Raw genomic sequence first — 18,441 nt, forward strand, 5'->3', positions numbered from 1 at the left:
TTTAAAATTTTCAAAACATTTTCATTTTGGAATTTTACTTGAACAAATTTCTAACAAGAAATTGGACACTTTTAAATTAAAATAAATTACAATTTTCAAATAAATTACAAATTGCCATTTTTACATGGCATAAGGATGCCATGTAAAAATCTGTTTAATTTTAATTCCTCGACTCATAAACATAATTATAAAACTGTTGAAACAATGTGTAAAAGTTTGAACGTAGTAATATCATAAAAATTAATGTGAACTGGAATTCGATTTTTTGCAAGGGACACACATCTACCAATAATAAATTATTTTATAACTTCCGAATAATTCTCATTCGGAATTTTATTTAGGCTAGTTTAGTTTGGCAAATTTCTACGAAATTTACGAACCTTGAACATGGTTTAAAAGTAATTACAACCATTTTGCAAAACTAGAAATAATTTCTGAAATATTTAAAAAATTATGCACAATTGAAGAGGCAATTCACGCAGTCCTTGGTAACTTTATAAAATCCGCGCGTATTGTAAAATAATTTTACAAAATACAGATACGCAGAATTTGTGGATTTTACCAAGGCCTGCGTGAATTGGCTCACTATTTAAGCTTGGTGTATTAAAATTAGTTTTTTCCCGTAATTTTGTAATAATTAAGGAAGTCAAGTAATGGACACATTTGACGTCGTTTATGTAAGAAATTGCAGATTTATTGATTAATATTAAATATTTAGGTAAATTTGCGGTTCGCACGATTATTTATTTACAATCTTTGATTATTTTATGTAAATGACATTAAATTCTGAGCAAATTTTAGATTTACACACTTTTCGGATCACAATCCGGAATTGACGCCGTCGTTCCATTCGCCGTCGTGCTAACGGTGCCCCTCCGTTTGAAAGAGATTCCTGTAAAACAAAATTGTCAGAAATTTTTAATTTTTTTCGGAAACTTATTTAAAAATATTATTGTTCACATACTTTTGAACATGTTGATGACATCTTGGAATGAGGTGCATCCCAACGCTGTCCGATGTCCAGATGACCACCCGAATGCGACAAAAAGCCAGAATCCTTGGAGGCCGAAGAAGGCGATGCGACTGAAGGCCCACAACCAGTGGAGCGGATGGGCCGCCTCGCGACCAAACGAGATTTCGTACACCGTCGAACCGAAAAAGATTCCCATGAGGAGACAGATTTTTAGGAGGAGGCGAAATCTATGTACAAGGTTTTAGGAGATTTTGAAATGATTTTGTAAAACTTGGATTATGATTTTTAGGAAATGTAGACTACATAACTGTTTCCACAAAATAGGCATTTTCATTAAGTATTTTCATATTTTAGGAAAAGAAAATTGATGAACTTTGCAGAAAGTTAAAATAGTTTTGTAAAGTAGTATTTCCATTCACAAAAATTTGCAAATGTAGATAAACGATATTTGATAGACAGGTGGAAAAGGTTCCTCATTATTATTATTCACGTGTAATAAATGCAACCGAATTATGAACAATTCTCATTTAAGATTACCCATATTTTTAGGAGTCGAGCTCTACACGTTTTTACCTGAGAGGAAATTTTAAAAATATTTCGTAAAATTGGTTTTTAAGAAATGTATAAAATATGGGGAAACTTTTTAAATAATAGAATTATATCTACGCAGATCAATTACATTTTTTACCAATTTTCCCAACAAATTTTCAAAGATTTTGTAACTTATAAAACTTTACTTGGTCGATTTTATCGATTTTGAACTTTTTGTCCTACTCCAGTTTATCTGTAATGTTTCTGAAAATACATAGTTTTCACAGAATTTTTATTGGGCATCCAAGTCTTCCAGATATTTTAAGATTCTGCTAAATCCAAAAATTTGATTCCGTATTGCAAAAATTTGAAAACGTTGACTGACTAAATACATGTATTTTTTAGAAATTACAAATTCTTTAAATTTGCGAACCATTTAATTTACGAAATGTAAATAAGGACGAATGATATTTTTTAACAGAGTTTGATCTTTTCAAGAAATTTGAGACAACTGAAATTTTCGATAAATTTTACACAAACAAATTTGCGTAAAAAGGTACGCTTTTGAAATGTAGAATTTGTTTTCTTAATTTGATGCACGTTTTGCTTCGAGAGCATATTTCATACATATTTTTTTCTTACGTATCCGACGCTAATTTTTTTCGGCCGGATTTGTAAATCGTGGCGGAAATGACGGCCGCCGTGGCGATGAAGTAGACCGTGTTGAGGATGAAGAACAAGGTGTACAGCGCCGTCCCCACAAACCAGGCGGGCGACGCGCAGCGAAAATGACCAAACTCAAAGATACCAACTTCCTGTTGGGAAGCCTTTACACTGAAAAAAACGCAAAAATAAGAAAAATATTATGTAATAATTTTAGAAAATTTGTTAAAAATTATTTACAAAAATTTGTACTTGAAATCAGGAAGTACAAATTTTTACAAATTTATTTAACAACACTTTACAAGTTGTAAACCGAAGTAAATCTTAGGTTCAAACAAATTTACGCCATTTTTTGTAATTTTTTAAATTAGCATTAGAAATAGCATGAGAAAATGGATTTAAGGAAATTAAGCGCAAAAATATTTTAAAAATTTGTTAAAATTGTTCACAAATAGGTTTTTGTAGTTCCTGTAAACCCAGCAAGGTTTAACTAGGAACAAATTAATACGAAGTTTTTCGCTCTTTGTCAGGGCGTTGCCAATTTTTTAAAAATTATGCATCAAATTATTTCTGTTTGCAAAAAAAGCTTGTTTGGTAAAATGAATTTAACGAAATTTACTGTAAATATATAACTTTTGCAAAATTTGTCAAAAATCATTTTCAGAAAGCTCTGTACTTCTTGTAAACTTTGCAAATTTTGCCCGAGAACAAACTTCTGTGAATTTTGTGTACAATAAATTTCGCAAGTATTTATATTTATAAGTTTCGTTGACAAGTATTCCACATTTTTTTGCAAATTGTAAAAATATAATAATTTCTGCAAAAAATAAACTCACTTTGTAAAATGGTTGTAAATTAATCCACCCAAAAGTCCGAGGAATGGTATTATCCATGGGAGCATGATTAAGAAGGTGATGTCTCGACCCTTGGGACGTTTTCGGGCAGAATTAAGTGGCTTCATTTTCCTTAAGAGATTCATAATTTATTCAGAAATTCATACCAAAATAAGGCAATAAAAAAGAAAAGCAGTTCACTCGAATTTGTGCAATTTAATTAAGTGTAAAAAAATACTCAAATTCATATTTACAAAAAAAACAGGGAATTATTAACGCCATTAATAAAAATTGAAGTCACTGGTGTTCAAGTGCTGTAAAATAGATGTGAGTAACTCGTCTTTCTTTCTGGGAGTGCCCACCGGCCACAATTTAAATACAATAAACCAAAATTCTTACAAATTAAAATCATGATACACGCAGACCTTGCTTGGTAGCATTGTAAAATCCATAAATTCCGTAAACTTACAAACTTTAATAAAATTTTAAAAATATTTCCAAGGAAAATTAGCTCACAAATTTTGGAAACTTGCTCAGATCGATCAAGGGCGTCTCTTTGTTTTGTAAAAGTTAGTAAACTTATTTTACACAACTAACCAATTTTACAAATTACCAAGGACTGTGTGAATTGCCTCATTTTTTTACGCTATTTTTTGTAAACTGTGTAAATTTAATTTAAAAATTGTCTCAGAAAATGGTTAAAATTCTAAGAGTTTTAGAGGAATTTTGATCTCTTTTTAAAAAGTATCATGAGATGGATAGACTTCACGTTAACCTTGACCCCTTCAAATTAATCACGTGCTTTATACTTTGTTTATGCCTGGTCCCTCCCAATAAATAAGTGTTGAGGAAAATAAGCAATTTAAATTTACACAATCTGCAATTTGCATCTTGAAAAAGATAACGCTTACCAAAATGTGTACAGCATGTGGGCCGCCAGGCTGAATAAGGTGAATATGAAGACAATCGAGAAATATTGCGCGACCACGGCTGCGGACAAAATTATGGTTTTATTAATATACGAAAAGGATATTTTTTAAGGATACACGCGGGATTATGAACCAACAAAATTTCTAAAATCAAATTTTCATCAAAATTATCGAATAAAAAATATTTCAAAAGTTTTATCAAGTCTTAAAAAAATATGAGCGAAAAATGCATACAACGGATGAAAAGCTTCACCCTTTTTAACCGTATTAATGTAGGACTCGATAACGCATCACCAAAATCAACACATTTTTAACAATTTCTCCGCTCTGGGAATTTATTTTAAAATTCTGAACGACAAATTCATAGTCAGCAAGTTGATTAATAGAAAGGCTTTGAGTTTTTTAAGTCAGTTTCGACGAGTTCCAATTTTTCTGAAGGTTTCCTCAACTTGAGATATCCTCCTTCAAAAACTATCAAAATCTGGAGTGTCATTTTTTTTAAATTGGGAACTGTCTCTTATAAAAATTTGTCGTCCAGAATTTTAAAATAAATTCCAAGAGCGAAGAGATTATTGAAAATGTGCATATTTTGACGATTTTGGGGATGGAAATTAATTATACTGAAATTTGACTTTCTAAATAATCCTTGGGATTGACGGACAGCAACCTATTTTAATTCGTAAAACAGGAAATCATTTAAAAAAATTTTTACCGACTTGTAAGTCTGACAGATCGTAACACAACACGATTCACAAATTCACCTAGCATTCTTTTATGAATAAATTGTCTCATATTTTACATCAGAAGTAAGGTTTTCCACTCCAAACTCCGCTAAATTATGGAACAAAAATGTTTAAAAATACATGTCTGAAACCCTGAAAGACACATTTTAAGCTTAACTGAGACTCGAGAAGGGGTCAAAATTGAGAAGAAAATGGTTTTGAGGTCAAAAGGTCAAAATTTATGACGCTGACATCCTTGGCTCTTCACCCTTGTCGACCGGAAATGGTTCAAATACTTTGTCAAAAGATAATAAGAGTATACTCACGCAGAAATCCGAAAAATTTGCTCAGAATTTAAATTCAGAAATCACCCCAAAGTAACCTAAATATCTAATTACACAAATAAATCTGCAAATTTTTAATAAACGGCGTCAAACATTTCCATAAATTCATCTTTCGTGACTTGTGACAAAATGAAGAAACAGAAACAACCAAGTTTCCTAATTCAAACTTAAATAGCGATCCGATTCACGTGAGTACGCTCAATATTTCACGCAGGCCTTGGTAACCTTGTAAAATTCGCAAATTCCGTAAACTTAAAAACTGTTACAAAATTTTAGGAATATTTCGAACGAAAATTAGCCTCCAAAAAATTTGTAAACTTGCTCAAATCAAATCTTTATTTTGAACATAAAAGTTCGAAAAATTATTTTACAGAATTTACCGATTTTACAAAGTTACGAATGATTACGTGAATCGTCTCAATGTTGTCGTGAAGAGTAATTTGATTGGATACAATAACACTTAGGCGATTCATCTAGACCTTAATAACTTGTAAAATTCGTAAACTCTGTAAACTTACAAACTGTTTCAAATATTTCCGAGGAAAATTAGGTTATAATTTTTCGTAAACTTGCTCAAATAAAGGGCGTCTCTTTATTTTGTAAAATTTTGTAAAATTATTATACAAAATTTACCGATTTTACAAAGTTACCAAGGACTGGGTGAATTGCCTCGCTGTATTTTTGCCAAGTATTTTGACTACCCTTCGTAATCTCACCATGATAAAAGCAGCCAGCCCCCAGTTTGATGTGAAGCCCGTCAAACTTGACCCAGATCCTGGCTCCTTCTGCGACATAGAAGAGAAGGAGGGCGAAAAAGTAGGAGAATTGCAACCACGAATGGATATTTGGACCCAGGCCGCGTTTCACCATGAGAAATATGACCACGGTGAAGGTCAAAAAGGTCGCTGAGACGGTAAACGTCACGCCGTAGAGGAGGCGGTGCAATCTCTGTACATAAATATGCAAATTTTGGGTAAAATGAAATTCACTCGGATGTTCGTAATCCAGTAAAATTTGTAAAATCGTGTAAAATCATGTAAAACGCCTGCGATATGTTTATGCTAAATTTTTGCAACTTGATTTTTTCAAAGAAATTTTTGCAAATTCAAGTTGCAAATTTATTTATGGAGTTGCAAACATCCGAGAATCCAATTCGCGTCGATGTGTGTAACCCAGTAAAACTTCAAACTCATGTAAAAATCATGTAAAATCATGAAAGTTTGTAGCAAAAAGAGGCGCCTGCGATCTGTTTATGAAAGAAAGTGTATTTCTACAACTTGATTTTGCTTAGAAATTTTTGCAAATTCCGTTTGGAAATTTATTTTTGTAGTTACAAATATCCGAGTTGATTGCCGTTTTCTTTGATAAATAGTGAATTACGTACGTAAGTTTGGTAATCATCAAGGTCACAAAAAACGAGGCCTTGCGAGGGGCGTTGATGAAAGTTTGGCTGGGCGCTGAAATCGAGACAATATCCTGACTGTTTTGTCACCTTGAGCCAGATCGGATGCACCCAAAAATGGAGTCCGACAAAAATCTCGCCGTTTTCCAGAACTCGAAACCTATTAAGAAAATTTTATGTTTGTCAACTGCGTAAATTATTTGCAGGTGCAAAATATCTTTTTAGTGGAGCAAAACTTCGTGAATTTATAGTTTCTAAACAAAAATAGCGTCAAAAAGAGGCAATTTGGTAACTTTGTAAAATCCGTGCTTTTTATAAAATAATTTTGCAAACTTTTTTAAAAAAGAGACGCCCTTGATCTAAAAATATGGGAGCTATTTTTTCTCGAAATATTTGTAAGATAAGATTTTGTAAAAGTTTGTAAATTTACAAAATTTACGAAGTTTATAGGATCGGATCAGTGTAAAATTTTAGAAATTTTTTGCTACGCTGATGTAATTAACATTTGACAAACACAATTCTTATCTTTAGATTATATTCCCTTTAAAATTTTCGTAAAACTTGTATTTTGGAATTTTAGTTAAACAAATTTCTAAAAAGAAATTGGACACTTTTAAAATTAAAATTAACTCCACACTGTGGAGTTAACCCGATAATTTCAATTTTGGTGTGGAGTCCACACCAAGCATAATTATAAAATTGTTGAAATAATATGTAAAACTATGGAAGTATATCAAATAAGAAACCTAATTTTAACTGGAATTTGATTTTACTCCTGGGACAAACATATCTACACATGATAAATTATTTCCAAACTTACGAAAAAAATTCATTTCGGAATTTTAGTTGGGGAAATTTCTAAACCAAAATTTAAAAAGCTTGCACATGGCTTACAAGTAATTACAATCATTTTGCAGAACTAGAAATAATTGCTGAAATATTTGTAAACTGTGCACAATTTAAGAGGCACTTCACGCAGTCCTTGGTAACTTTGTAAACTTTGTAAGTTTTGTAAAATAATTTTACAAACTTGTACAAAATAAAAAGACGCCCTTGATCTGAGTAAATGTACAAAAATTCGGAAGCTATTTTTCTATCCAAATATTTGTAAAAGTTTACAAGTTTACAGAATTTACGGATTTTACAAAGTTACCAAGGCCTGCGTGAATTGTCTCAATTTAATTGACAGATTTAATTTATCTAGTACCAAATTTCTTCCCCGTTTTCCAAAACTTTTAAATTTGTACAGTTCGGAATTTCATTCCTGGTCCCATCAAAAGCTCCAATTTCGTCCCACTCATTCAGCGAGAAAATAGGTTCGGAATCAAACTGTGAGTTATAAATTTTCCAAGAATGTTCCCCCACTTCGAAACGATTTGTTTCCTCTGCACAGAAATATTTAAACTCGGTTTGTCCATTTTTAGAAATATCTTCAAAAAGACGATGTCCTTTAGGACAACACTTTTTAATTCGTGATCTTTTCTCATTGTTCCGCTCTTCGTGTCCCAAAAATGGCGAATAAATTGTCGTCGTCGCTGTGTCATTTAATAAACTCGGCGCATTTAAAGGTGTCGTTATTCGAGTTCTGTTCTCATTGTTCCGTTTTTCTTGTCCCAAAAACGGCGAATAAATTGTCGCCGTCGTGTTTAACAAACTCGTCGAATATAAAGATGTCGTTAAGTACGCAGAAAAGTGTAGAAGACTGACGATAACAACAAGCCCCAAAATGGACATGTTCGTTAAAGTTAATCGTATTTAGCTAACTCGTTGAAAAGTTAACTACCTATAATTATAGTTAATTGTAATAATAATGTTGACGAATTTCATTGTAGTTAAGATTTGTGTTGAGAGAACAGGTAGGAATTTAGATTTGTATCTAATAAATAATGAGGAACAGCAAGTTGACCATGACGCAAGTATCCTGGATGAATGGAAGGTAGACGAGTTCACGCAGCTCTAAACGTCAATCACTCCCTAATGGCACGAATTAATAATTAATTATTGGTAAATATGGACAAATCTCAAGTCTCATGAAAATATGGATTTGTGCGAAGATGCAGAAAAAATCGGGAAATTGTCTGGTCAAATGGCAACTATATTAATTAAATTACATTAATTTGGCACTGTTACATATTATTTTTCATTGATTATTGAGTAGCACCAATTAATTATTAATTATTAGCAAATGCAAATTTAAAGTCTTATGAAAATATGGATCAACATAAATTTATGCGAAGATGCAGAAGTAAGTTGAGAAATTGACTGGTCAAATGGCACCTATATTGATTAAATTAAACAAATTTTGCACTGTTGTATATCATTTTTCAGTTATAATTAAGTAGCACGAATTAATAATTAGTTATTAATAAATACAAATCTCAAACCGTATGAAAATATGGATTAAAGTAAAATTCCCATATTGATGGGAATTTGCATATATTTGCATATATGCAAAGATGAAGAACAAATTGGAATTATTATGCAGTAAATTAATATAAATCTTATCAGAATCTGGAGCAGAATAAAATAATTTCGGTATTTATGCGGACAAAAAATTGGAAAATTGAATGAATAAATATATAAATGTGATCGATATTTATTTAAATCTAATTCGGACTTGCAAATTAATTAGATTTGTGTAACGTTGCATATTATTTTTCATTGATAATTGAGCAAACCGCAAATCAGGGAAAAAATGCGAAATTATTGAAATTTTTCCTTAAATTCGTCAATACCCACTTTGTGATAGGAAATATATATATTATTGAGCCCAATACAAGGATCGTAAATATTTTGATTGTATATATATATACAAAATATATATATATATAAATATTTTTTTAATATTTTTTTTTGTAATATTGCATAGTTAAATGCCGTAATGCAATTTTTAAATTTTGTAATTAACGAATAATTTTAATTGTTAGATGTAACGTGGTCTTACTACTTCCTACACTGTTAAAAATACTCACACCGGCGACAACAATTTTTGAACACATATTTCAAATTTTTGAACACATATTTTAAGATCTAAAATTGGCGAACAAAATTCGGAAAAAGTTTGAAAACCTTAAATTCGATGGCAAATTACAGCGCAGGGAGGGGATTAAACAAACTTTTTTTTCAAATTTTGAAAATTTGAACTGTTCAAAAAAATTTAACGGTGTACGAAATTTCAGCTCTTAGAGTCTCAACAACAGTAATCACTAAACTGGTGTGCACACATAAATATTTTGACGTGTTTTTTAGCGAGTTTAAGACGCTGGTGGAAAAAACTTTTTCTTCCCGGTATCCAACATTGCCAAAAAATTTCCCGGTCCCAAAAATTTCCCGATTTAGTGACCTTTATAGTAATTCTTCTCACAAACTCTTTGGACAATACAATAGTACTTAGCTAATTTCTTGGTGGTTGGTTTACTAATTGTAATTACCATGCGCTTCTATTATTACATTGCATTTGATGCTACGTATATTCATTTGTGGGAATAAGAAGCAGGAAGTTTTGTTATATCCTTCAGGTTTGATCTTCAGTCCCGCGAAAGAGCAGATCAACACTGCATGTACATAGATAGGAGATTTTAGAATTTAATTGAGTGTAGTAAAGAGTAGAAACTACTACCAAACTAATGCTTTCAGTATTTTTGATAAGAAGTATTTTGTAGACAGTATGGCAGAGATAACTGTATATACGAGGAATGAACCGCGTAACTGCAAGGGTTCTCATGTTACAAATTTCTGGTTGATCTTGAGGACCAGTTAGCTTCCGATTTGAAATTAATTTTTCGAGTGTTTTCCCCCATTTATGCATCGTTGAAGGCGAGACCCACAGAGCCAGTTCTCGGTGGAAGCACCCACTGAATTCAAGAATCTTATAGCATACGTAATGTAATGCATAAGTTATTTGACGCATTTATCTTCTACCTCTTTTCGATAAAGTGGATTTATGGGAACTACAGCCAACCAGCTCACGCTTGCCAAAATTAATCTCTTGGCTATAGCCAAGGACCAAATAACCTACAGAAGTGTGCGTTTACAGGGGACCTCGAAAAATGTGTCACAAGAAAAACTTTGTCAATTTCCAACTGATTTTGCTCAAATTTTGCACACTATTGGGGATAGGGAGTACGCCATTTTTGACGACTCCATTTTTAAGTAGATGATTTTTTTCCGACTTATGGGCCAAAAACACCCTCCAGGAGGATGTTTCTTAGAGGCTTCCTCCCAAAACAATTTCGATAGAGTAATTTTGTGAACCAGAACTCTAACAATATTCAGACATAAAAAATATTATTTCGTATATTTATTGCTATATTTTTGCTTCCGCGAGTAACAAAATCGGTAGTCAAATGGCTGAGATAAGTCGGTTGGAAGTTTCCCAGCATTGGGCGCTGTTGTGGTAATAATGCCAGCAAATCATTACGCCATGCACCCCTGTTAATTGGTGAATACAGGAAAAATTAAAAAAGTTGCAAAATAAAATAAATCAAACAAACGAGATTCTTAGGTGAATAGTACATAAGTGCAACGAAAAGTTTAAAATAAAATTATTAAAATGATAACAAAGTTACTTATGTCCGTCACCGCCCGCCGTATTTTTGATACCACATAGATAAATTGCAACAACTACTCAATAATTAAATTTATTCAATTAAAACTTAGTTAATACACAATGCACTACACTTTACAGGTTTTGGCTCTCTAAGTTCAATACGGGCCGCAAATTCGCTCATCGGGTGAAGCACATTTCGACGAATAATTTCAAATTGTTACGAATTCGAAAAATGTGACGAAAAACTTCTAAAACTTTTTAGTGGTATCAAACATACAGCGAGTGGTGATGCAAATAATTGATTATCATTTTAATAGTTTTGTTTTAAACTTTCCGTTACACTTACTCTTCACATAAGAATCTCGTTTTTTCGGGTTTATTTTATTGGAGACTAGACTGAATCTTACTTTCAACTCCCTTAACAATGTTATATTTCGCCATTCAAATTTCCATTTCGGATGTTAGAGACCCCCGCTTCCTTTCAAGATTTTACACACTAATTTGCCTTATAATATTTAAAAATTGACTTGCGGTATTTATTCAAATTTGAAATGCATTTATCAGATTTTTATTATCTCCAACGATCTGAAAGATTCTAGCTAGTTTTAGCACACTGTGCATACAACTCCTCAAGACGGAGTTCTCAATTAAACAAAAATATTGATATCCGGTAGGAATTCATATTTAATAAAATATAGCTTGAAAAAGTAAATGGTTCTAATCCTAAGGTGAGGAAGTGCACTTAAAATTACTAAACAAGCTTCCCACATCTCCGCCACCCAGATAATTTTACTGCTACGCTATGTTGTATGTAGATCGCTAAACAATTCTTCATGAGAAGCATACGTGCCTAACTCAAAAACCTATTCCCAAATACTATAAAACTTGGCATAATGTCTCTCACGGACGATGGTGAGAGTGGCTGCGTAATATTAGTCAAAACAACTAATAGCCTCCAAAAAGCAGGAACCCCATAAATAATTCTGGGGTATTTGTACTGGATGCGACTAACGCATTTTATAGGTCGGACTATGCTAACCTAACGCAAATTTGGCAATTCCCGCTTTAGTCTTGACGTCGGTTCGTATTATCCGTGTTTCAAATCCTTTTCGTCCGATTTTCTTCCCACTTTCTGCTTTCCGTCCGCTTTTTCCTCCCGTTGTGTAACTTCTCCGCCTCACCCCTTTTTTCTTTCCCGTCAACTGAAAAATTGCGCATTCATATTTTATCCTCCTGCCTCGTATTTTTCATCGGTTGTTCAACTCCTTGCGCTTCTCCATTCAGCTTTCCATTTATTCCTAGATTTGTTAAAAACTTACCGAAAAGAAACGGGAGAGAAAAACGGGTTTTCCTTTACGCTTCAAATTTTTCAATTGATTTCTTCTACCCGCTTCAAATTTTTCAGTAGGTTTTCGATTTCCGCTTTGTATTTCTGTCTTCCATTTTGTCTCATCTTCCTTCCGGCTTCCTCTTTCCGTTTTTCTCCCTCGCAATTTTTTTCTTCCCTCTTCGTATTTTTTTCGGTCGTATTTTTTAAAATTTTTTTCCCTCTTTCCCGTTTTTTTCCCTTCCCGCTTGTATTTTTCGCGCTTTTTTCTCCCTCCTTCCCGTTTATTTCCTTCCCGCTTTGTATTTTTTCGCCCTTTTCTCTTCCTCCTTCCCGTTTTTTTCCTTCCCGCTTCGTATTTTTTCGCCCGTTTTTTCCTTCCCGCTTGTATTTTTTCGCGCTTTTTTCTCCCTCCTTCCCGTTTATTTCCTTCCCGCTTCGTATTTTTTCGCCCTTTTCTCTTCCTCCTTCCCATTTTTTCTTTCCGCTTCGTATTTTTTTCGTCAATTTTTTTTCTTCTCGTTTTTTCCCGTTTGTTTTGGCGACAAAAAAAATTTTGCGGCCGCCTTCGGCGCCCGCAAAATTTCCCGGTATCCTTAATACCTGGATACCAAGTTTTTTCCACCAGCGGTTTAAGATTTAATATTTTAGGACAACTTTGCAAAATTTTGTGCAAGTTAAACACCGCAATGGAGTTTTTAGAGTGTTATTAAATTCAAAAAATGATTGGCAGATCAATCTTTCTGCTTTCTTTTCTCTGAAATAAAACATTAAACCGGTACACTTTATATAATCTTAGGCGAGGATATAGCATGCCTGCTATACCCAGTGGCGTAGATGCGTGCATCCAGTAAATTAGTCACTCAGTTAATTAGAGTAATGAATTGAAAAATGAAATAGTATAGTTTCCGAGTATCAGTCAGAAATATAGGAACGCCATGTTTATGTACGTATGAAAAAATGATGTTTCATTAATTGGATTCAAACTTGAGAATGTTTGTTAACTTGTTTAAAGCCATTTTTATTTTAAAAATAGAGACTTTTCTATTTTCATCGTCATTCTAGTAAAGCAGAGTTTGACTGATAACAATGAGTAACAAGTAATTAATTATTTCTCATTAGTTAACTTATAAGTTGATTGGATAATTAAATATTTACAGGAATACTTGGATTAAATATTTAAATATAGATAAATCCATCTTACATGTTTTTCTGGGAATAAGTTTGTCGCAGGGGGATAGAAAATTCATTTGTCAGAATTGTACTAACTTTTTTCATAAAAAAATGGGAGACAATATTCCCAGAAAAACGTGGAAGAGAGAAAAAGAGAGAAGAATTAAGTAAAATTTCTTAATTCGATTATTGAGATGATTTCAATGAGATCATTGTTCTCTAATTTCTACTTACGCTATTCCAATCTAATCTAATATGTACAATTATGTTTTAACAAAATATTGAAGATATCATCCCCTCGCGTGAAATGGATAAGCGATGGATATCGTTTTCTTTCTGTGGACAGCTTAATTTACGCCTTGGCCGCAGCTGCCTTTGGTTTAGCTGGAGCTTTAGCCTTCTTTGGCTTGGGCGCTTTTGGTTTGGGTGCTGCCTTCTTCTTCAAAGCCTTGGCCTTTTTGGGAGTCGCGGCCTTCTTCGCCTTGGGGGCTGCAGCTTTCTTCTTTGGCGATTTTGCCTTCTTGGGGGACTTGACCGATTTCTTGGCGGGTGCGGCCTTCTTGGCTGCTGGTGCGGCGGCGGTGGTCGCAGCTGGAGCATCAGCAGGTGCAGCGGTGGTGGGGGCAGCAGCCTTGGTGGTTTTCTTGGTGGCAGCCTTCTTGGCACCGGCCTTTTTGGGGGAGGCGGATTTCTTGGCTTTCTTCTCACCTGAGAAAAACAGAAGAAAATACACATTTTTAGTCACAATTTAAGTAAATTTGAATTTAATCATGGTAAAAATTAGGTTAAATTACTCACCAGCAGGCTTCTTTGTGGCCAATTTGCTCTTCTTGCTGGCCGTCTTGGCCTTCTTGATGGGTTTGCCAGCTCCGAGCTTGAAGGAGCCGGTGAGTCCTTTGCCCTTGGCCTGGACGAGTGATCCGCCCGCGATGGCCGCCTTGATTCCACGTTTCATGAATGGACCCGCCTTCTCGGCGTCGATCTTGTAATTCGCGATCATGTACTTTTTGATGGCGGAGACGGAGGAACCTCCTTTCTCTCCGAGCGCCTTGACCGCGGCGGTGATCATGTCGGCCCACGCGGGGTGGGTGGAGGCAGCGGCCGGTTTCTTGGCTCCGGTCTTCTTGGGGGACTTTGCCTTCTTTGGAGCGACGGCCATTGGAGTTGGCGCAGGTGTGGCGATAGCAGCAGACATTTTCTTCTATAAAGAACAATAACAAAAATAAAATTAGTACAAAACTCAATGTAAACAGTAATTTCCGTGGCTAAACTGGCTAAAGGTAATTGACGTTCGCCACATACATAAGTAAAATTCTTGAGAAAAAGTCTGATTAATTTAATTTTAACTAATATTTCAAAAATTCCAAAGTAAATAATTTCATGAAAATCCAAACGGGAATGAAAAAATTGGGGTCAACAAACATTGTAACAAAATTAACGTAAAATTGTGGCAAAATAAATCAATTTTCCTGACAAGATAAATGATTTTCCCAAAAGCACGAAAAAATGTAACTAATTAAATTTTACGAAATTTCCTAAAAATTAAATTTCTAAATAGGAAGCAATTGCATGCAAATGTACATGAAAAAATTCTCCCATACAAAAATCCCCCGAAAAACACTTCATTCTTACAATTTTTGATTTTCCTTTAATCTCTTTCAAACTTGAACAGTAAATTCTTCCTTCTTTTCCGGTGTTCGAAACCTTGTTTACAATTTTTCACTTTTTTTTCTCGTTGGAATGCAGAATTAGATTTGCAGATGAGGAGGAAACTCGTATTGAAAACAGTCCTTGAGCTGCCGAATGGTTTTACGAGGCAGAGCGGACGCCACGGAACTCGCCTTTTCCTCTCCTCTCAAAACTCCATTTCATGCCAGGATTCTCTCCTCGGCTGTGTTTCCCTCCCCGCCTTCGTCCCCACTTCTCCCGTCCCCCGGGCCCCACACCCCCCCAAATTTCCCCGTCATCCCCAGCGACACCTCCCCCTTCAAAATGACACCTCTCTCGACCCCCTCGCCCCACCCCGAGGCCCTCCACGAGGCCCCAAAGTGGCCAAAATTCGTCTCTCTGGCCACCAATTTCTCTCCGAGGGGGTGTTCCTGGGGGGTGGTTGGTCACCCAGGACGGCCCCACTCGTCCCAAGGCAGCCCAAACTGTCGGGATGAGGGGGGCTGAAAAATATCCGCACTTTTGCGAAATTTCCCCCCACCAATTAAATCGGAGGGCGAGGCTCGCAGAGACAAAAGTGCGGTGTGCTTAGTTAGCTGGGGGATCTTTGGGGGGTTGTAGCTCGTCAGTGGGGGCACTTGAGGGGACCCGACTTGGACGGAGGGGTGCCTGATTTTGACGGGAATGTGGGTGTGACCTCGGTTCGAAGGGGGGCGGTCGACCGGCGGAGGTGGGGTCAATTGCGTAGTGACATTTCATAAGGTGAGTGTTGTAGCGAGACGTGCTTTTCTTATGGCTTGTTGACGATATAAATTTCATTTTATGGCTGAAGCTGAAGCATTGTTGACAACAATTTTTTTGGGAGGGGTGAAATTATTATGTAATCTTCTTTCCCTGCGAGGATCGGCTTTTCGTGGGTGAAAATGAGGCTAATTTTTGGATAAAATTTCGAAGTTTGAGATACTTTGTAGGCAGCTTTTTGTGTGGATTTTCTGAGAGCAGAGTTGGTTTTGGTTGGCTTGAGGAGAATTTAGTTCTCTCGCTGTCCTCGTTTTCGAGATGGTTCGATGATATCCTTGGAACGCTAATAATGCATAAATATCGTCCTTCTCCTTGTGGGTTATCGGGTCGTGATGATAAGGCCTTATCCAGATTGCGACTTGTTTAATGTATATTTAGAATAAGTAGGTAATGATGCAAGTGGGAAGAATGGCATGATTTTCTTTCATCTTAATCACTGTTTATTGCTCAAAACGAGCCTAATTAGGAGCAGGATGACTTTTTGAACTACTTTGAAGTTTCGTAACTCCCAACAATTCCAGTTTTTGGGCCAATTATGCATTTCCGAGAACAGCTTTTGCTGTGATGAAACTGTCATTTTGTTTTGGGAAGAAATTTGCGAAACCGAATTTGCAGTGAAGATCGAAACGAGTGATGAAAGAAAGAAGCAAAATAAATGACAAAGCTCCGATTTTCTCAAATATTTTGTTCTCGTTATTGGACCGAGTTAGTCCTCTGGAAAAGAAAAGTACAAAGGGTAGAAAATTAATTCAAAGAAAATAATGGGATCACGTTTGATTATATGATGTGCAAACTCGTAACGATGCAAATTTATGGTCGCAAAATAATAGAGATAAAGGATTCTCGTTAAATTTTTGTATTTCCTATTTGATCCAGACCATGAAATTTTACATGTATTTAAATATGTGTATATGCTTAATATCGAGATCTCGATGCATGTAGGGAATAGTTGCTTGTTTTTTTTTTAAATATTAAACTCTGATCAACTTGTATGATTAAGTAAGCTGTCGATGGTACAATATTTTAAATTAATAACATATATATCTATTACGATAATATATGATTTTGTTTGGACTTTTGAATTTAACAAATGTAAAAATTTCGGAATAAATATCAATATTTCCTAATATTTCTGTAATACAGCCAATTTATCTAATTGTAAATCGATCTGTGCAACCCTTCAAAATTTTTTATCCGGTATAAAAATACGACGACAATTTTTTAACCGGTCCTTAAAAGTGTAAAATGAAACAATTTCATTGTCAATTGTGAATGTTTTACCTACAAGTTTTAGTTTTTCATGGCATAAAATAAAGTACAAAATAAGTACCAACCTTCGAATTATAAGGCTTACTTTTGTACAAACGGCAAAACATATCTGACACTAATTTTAATAACTCTACATTTACATTTTGTTTACCTGGGATGAAAGTCTGACAAAATTTTAAAAAATGTATATTAATCGATATAACAATTTTAAAATGATCTAATAAAAAAAACAGAACAAAATCTGTTTTTTGAGATTTGTGGAGTATGAATCAAAATAAATAAACTAGCAAATCATCCAAGTTGCAATCCAAGTTGTTAATCTATTCAACCCTTCTAATTTTTTTATCCGGCGTGAAAATATGACACAATTTTTAAAAATCGTTCTTAAAAGTGTCATTCGAATTTCACAGATCAATAGTTACTGATAAAGTTCGGATTAATTTTTCGATGGTGCAATAATTTAATTAAGATATGTAAATTCCGTTGATATGAACTTTTTTCGACTTTTCCATTACAAAAATTTCAACACGTTTTGCATGCAATATTTCTAACTTTGTGCATTATATTTTGTAAACATTTCTGTACTTCCAATTGTAAATCAATCCTCCTAAGTTTCTTATCCGGCATGAAAATATGACCCTTTTTAAAAATCATCTCGAAAACTGTAAAATATAATGAAATTGCTAATACACGTTTTTCATGGCACAAAATAAATTGCAAAATTTTAACCATTTAAATTATATTACTTACTGAATAAATCTTCTGATAACTCCGTGAAATATATCTATTCTACAAATTTGGTTGTTCTACATTTATATTTTGTTTGTGTAATTGCTGTAATTGCTGTACACTGCACTGCATTCAAGATTTCGATGGAATATTTACTTGTTTTTTAATATTAAATTGTAATCAAGTTGTGTAATTAAGTTTTCGATAGTACAATATTTCTATTTAATACATATTATGCGTTTTTTGGGTAATGGGTCCCCTGTTTGAATTTGAAATCCGCCCGCCACCATGTTAACTTACGGACGAAATGAAACAGCGGCAAAACCAGGGGGGCCCATTACCCAAAACATTCATAATAGGTAAGCATATTTGAATGATATGAAATTTAGCATTACAAAAATTTCAAAATATTTTTCAGTGTTTCTAATTTTTCGTATTAAATATCAATATTTTGTAAATATTTCTGCATAATAATATAATAATAGTAATAATTAAATACCAAGTCATTCATAAACAAACCAGATAATT

General features: G+C 34.1%; 2 protein-coding genes across 2 annotated transcripts; both read right to left on the reverse strand.

Annotated features, from left to right (window-relative positions):
* Positions 1–669: 669 nt before the first annotated feature.
* LOC110849296 lies at positions 670–8,895 on the reverse strand. Its single transcript, XM_022096698.2, has 8 exons — positions 7,605–8,895; positions 6,380–6,557; positions 5,712–5,943; positions 3,912–3,990; positions 3,004–3,132; positions 2,147–2,338; positions 965–1,200; positions 670–892 (listed from the first exon to the last, which is right to left on the reverse strand). The coding sequence occupies exons 1-8, from the start codon at positions 8,129–8,131 to the stop codon at positions 804–806; spliced, it is 1,662 nt and encodes a 553-aa protein (XP_021952390.1). The 5' UTR covers positions 8,132–8,895; the 3' UTR covers positions 670–803.
* A 4,370-nt stretch (positions 8,896–13,265) lies between these two features.
* LOC110848677 (late histone H1) lies at positions 13,266–15,236 on the reverse strand. The gene is made up of 3 exons (XM_022095945.2): positions 15,079–15,236; positions 14,245–14,647; positions 13,266–14,154 (listed from the first exon to the last, which is right to left on the reverse strand). Exons 2-3 carry the CDS (start codon positions 14,639–14,641, stop codon positions 13,799–13,801), a joined length of 753 nt encoding a protein of 250 aa, XP_021951637.1. The 5' UTR covers positions 14,642–14,647; positions 15,079–15,236; the 3' UTR covers positions 13,266–13,798.
* Between the last annotated feature and the right edge of the window lie 3,205 nt (positions 15,237–18,441).

Source organism: Folsomia candida, unplaced genomic scaffold, assembly GCF_002217175.1.
Source record: "Folsomia candida strain VU population unplaced genomic scaffold, ASM221717v1 Fcan01_Sc004, whole genome shotgun sequence".
Lineage (NCBI taxonomy): Eukaryota > Metazoa > Arthropoda > Collembola > Entomobryomorpha > Isotomidae > Folsomia > Folsomia candida.

Bases quoted from the DNA above. Each gene is read 5' to 3' on its own strand.
- LOC110849296 (XM_022096698.2), bottom strand. From the start codon at position 8,131: ATGTCCATTTTGGGGCTTGTTGTTATCGTCAGTCTTCTACACTTTTCT. The intron at 6,558-7,604 runs GTACTAGATAAA...TTTTCTTAATAG, and splicing joins GAAAACGGGGAAGAAATTTG to GTTTCGAGTTCTGGAAAACG. The intron at 2,339-3,003 runs GTGAGTTTATTT...CGTTTTTTTCAG, and splicing joins ATTTACAACCATTTTACAAA to TGTAAAGGCTTCCCAACAGG.
- LOC110848677 (XM_022095945.2), bottom strand. From the start codon at position 14,641: ATGTCTGCTGCTATCGCCACACCTGCGCCAACTCCAATGGCCGTCGCT. The intron at 14,155-14,244 runs GTGAGTAATTTA...TGTTTTTCTCAG, and splicing joins GGCCACAAAGAAGCCTGCTG to GTGAGAAGAAAGCCAAGAAA.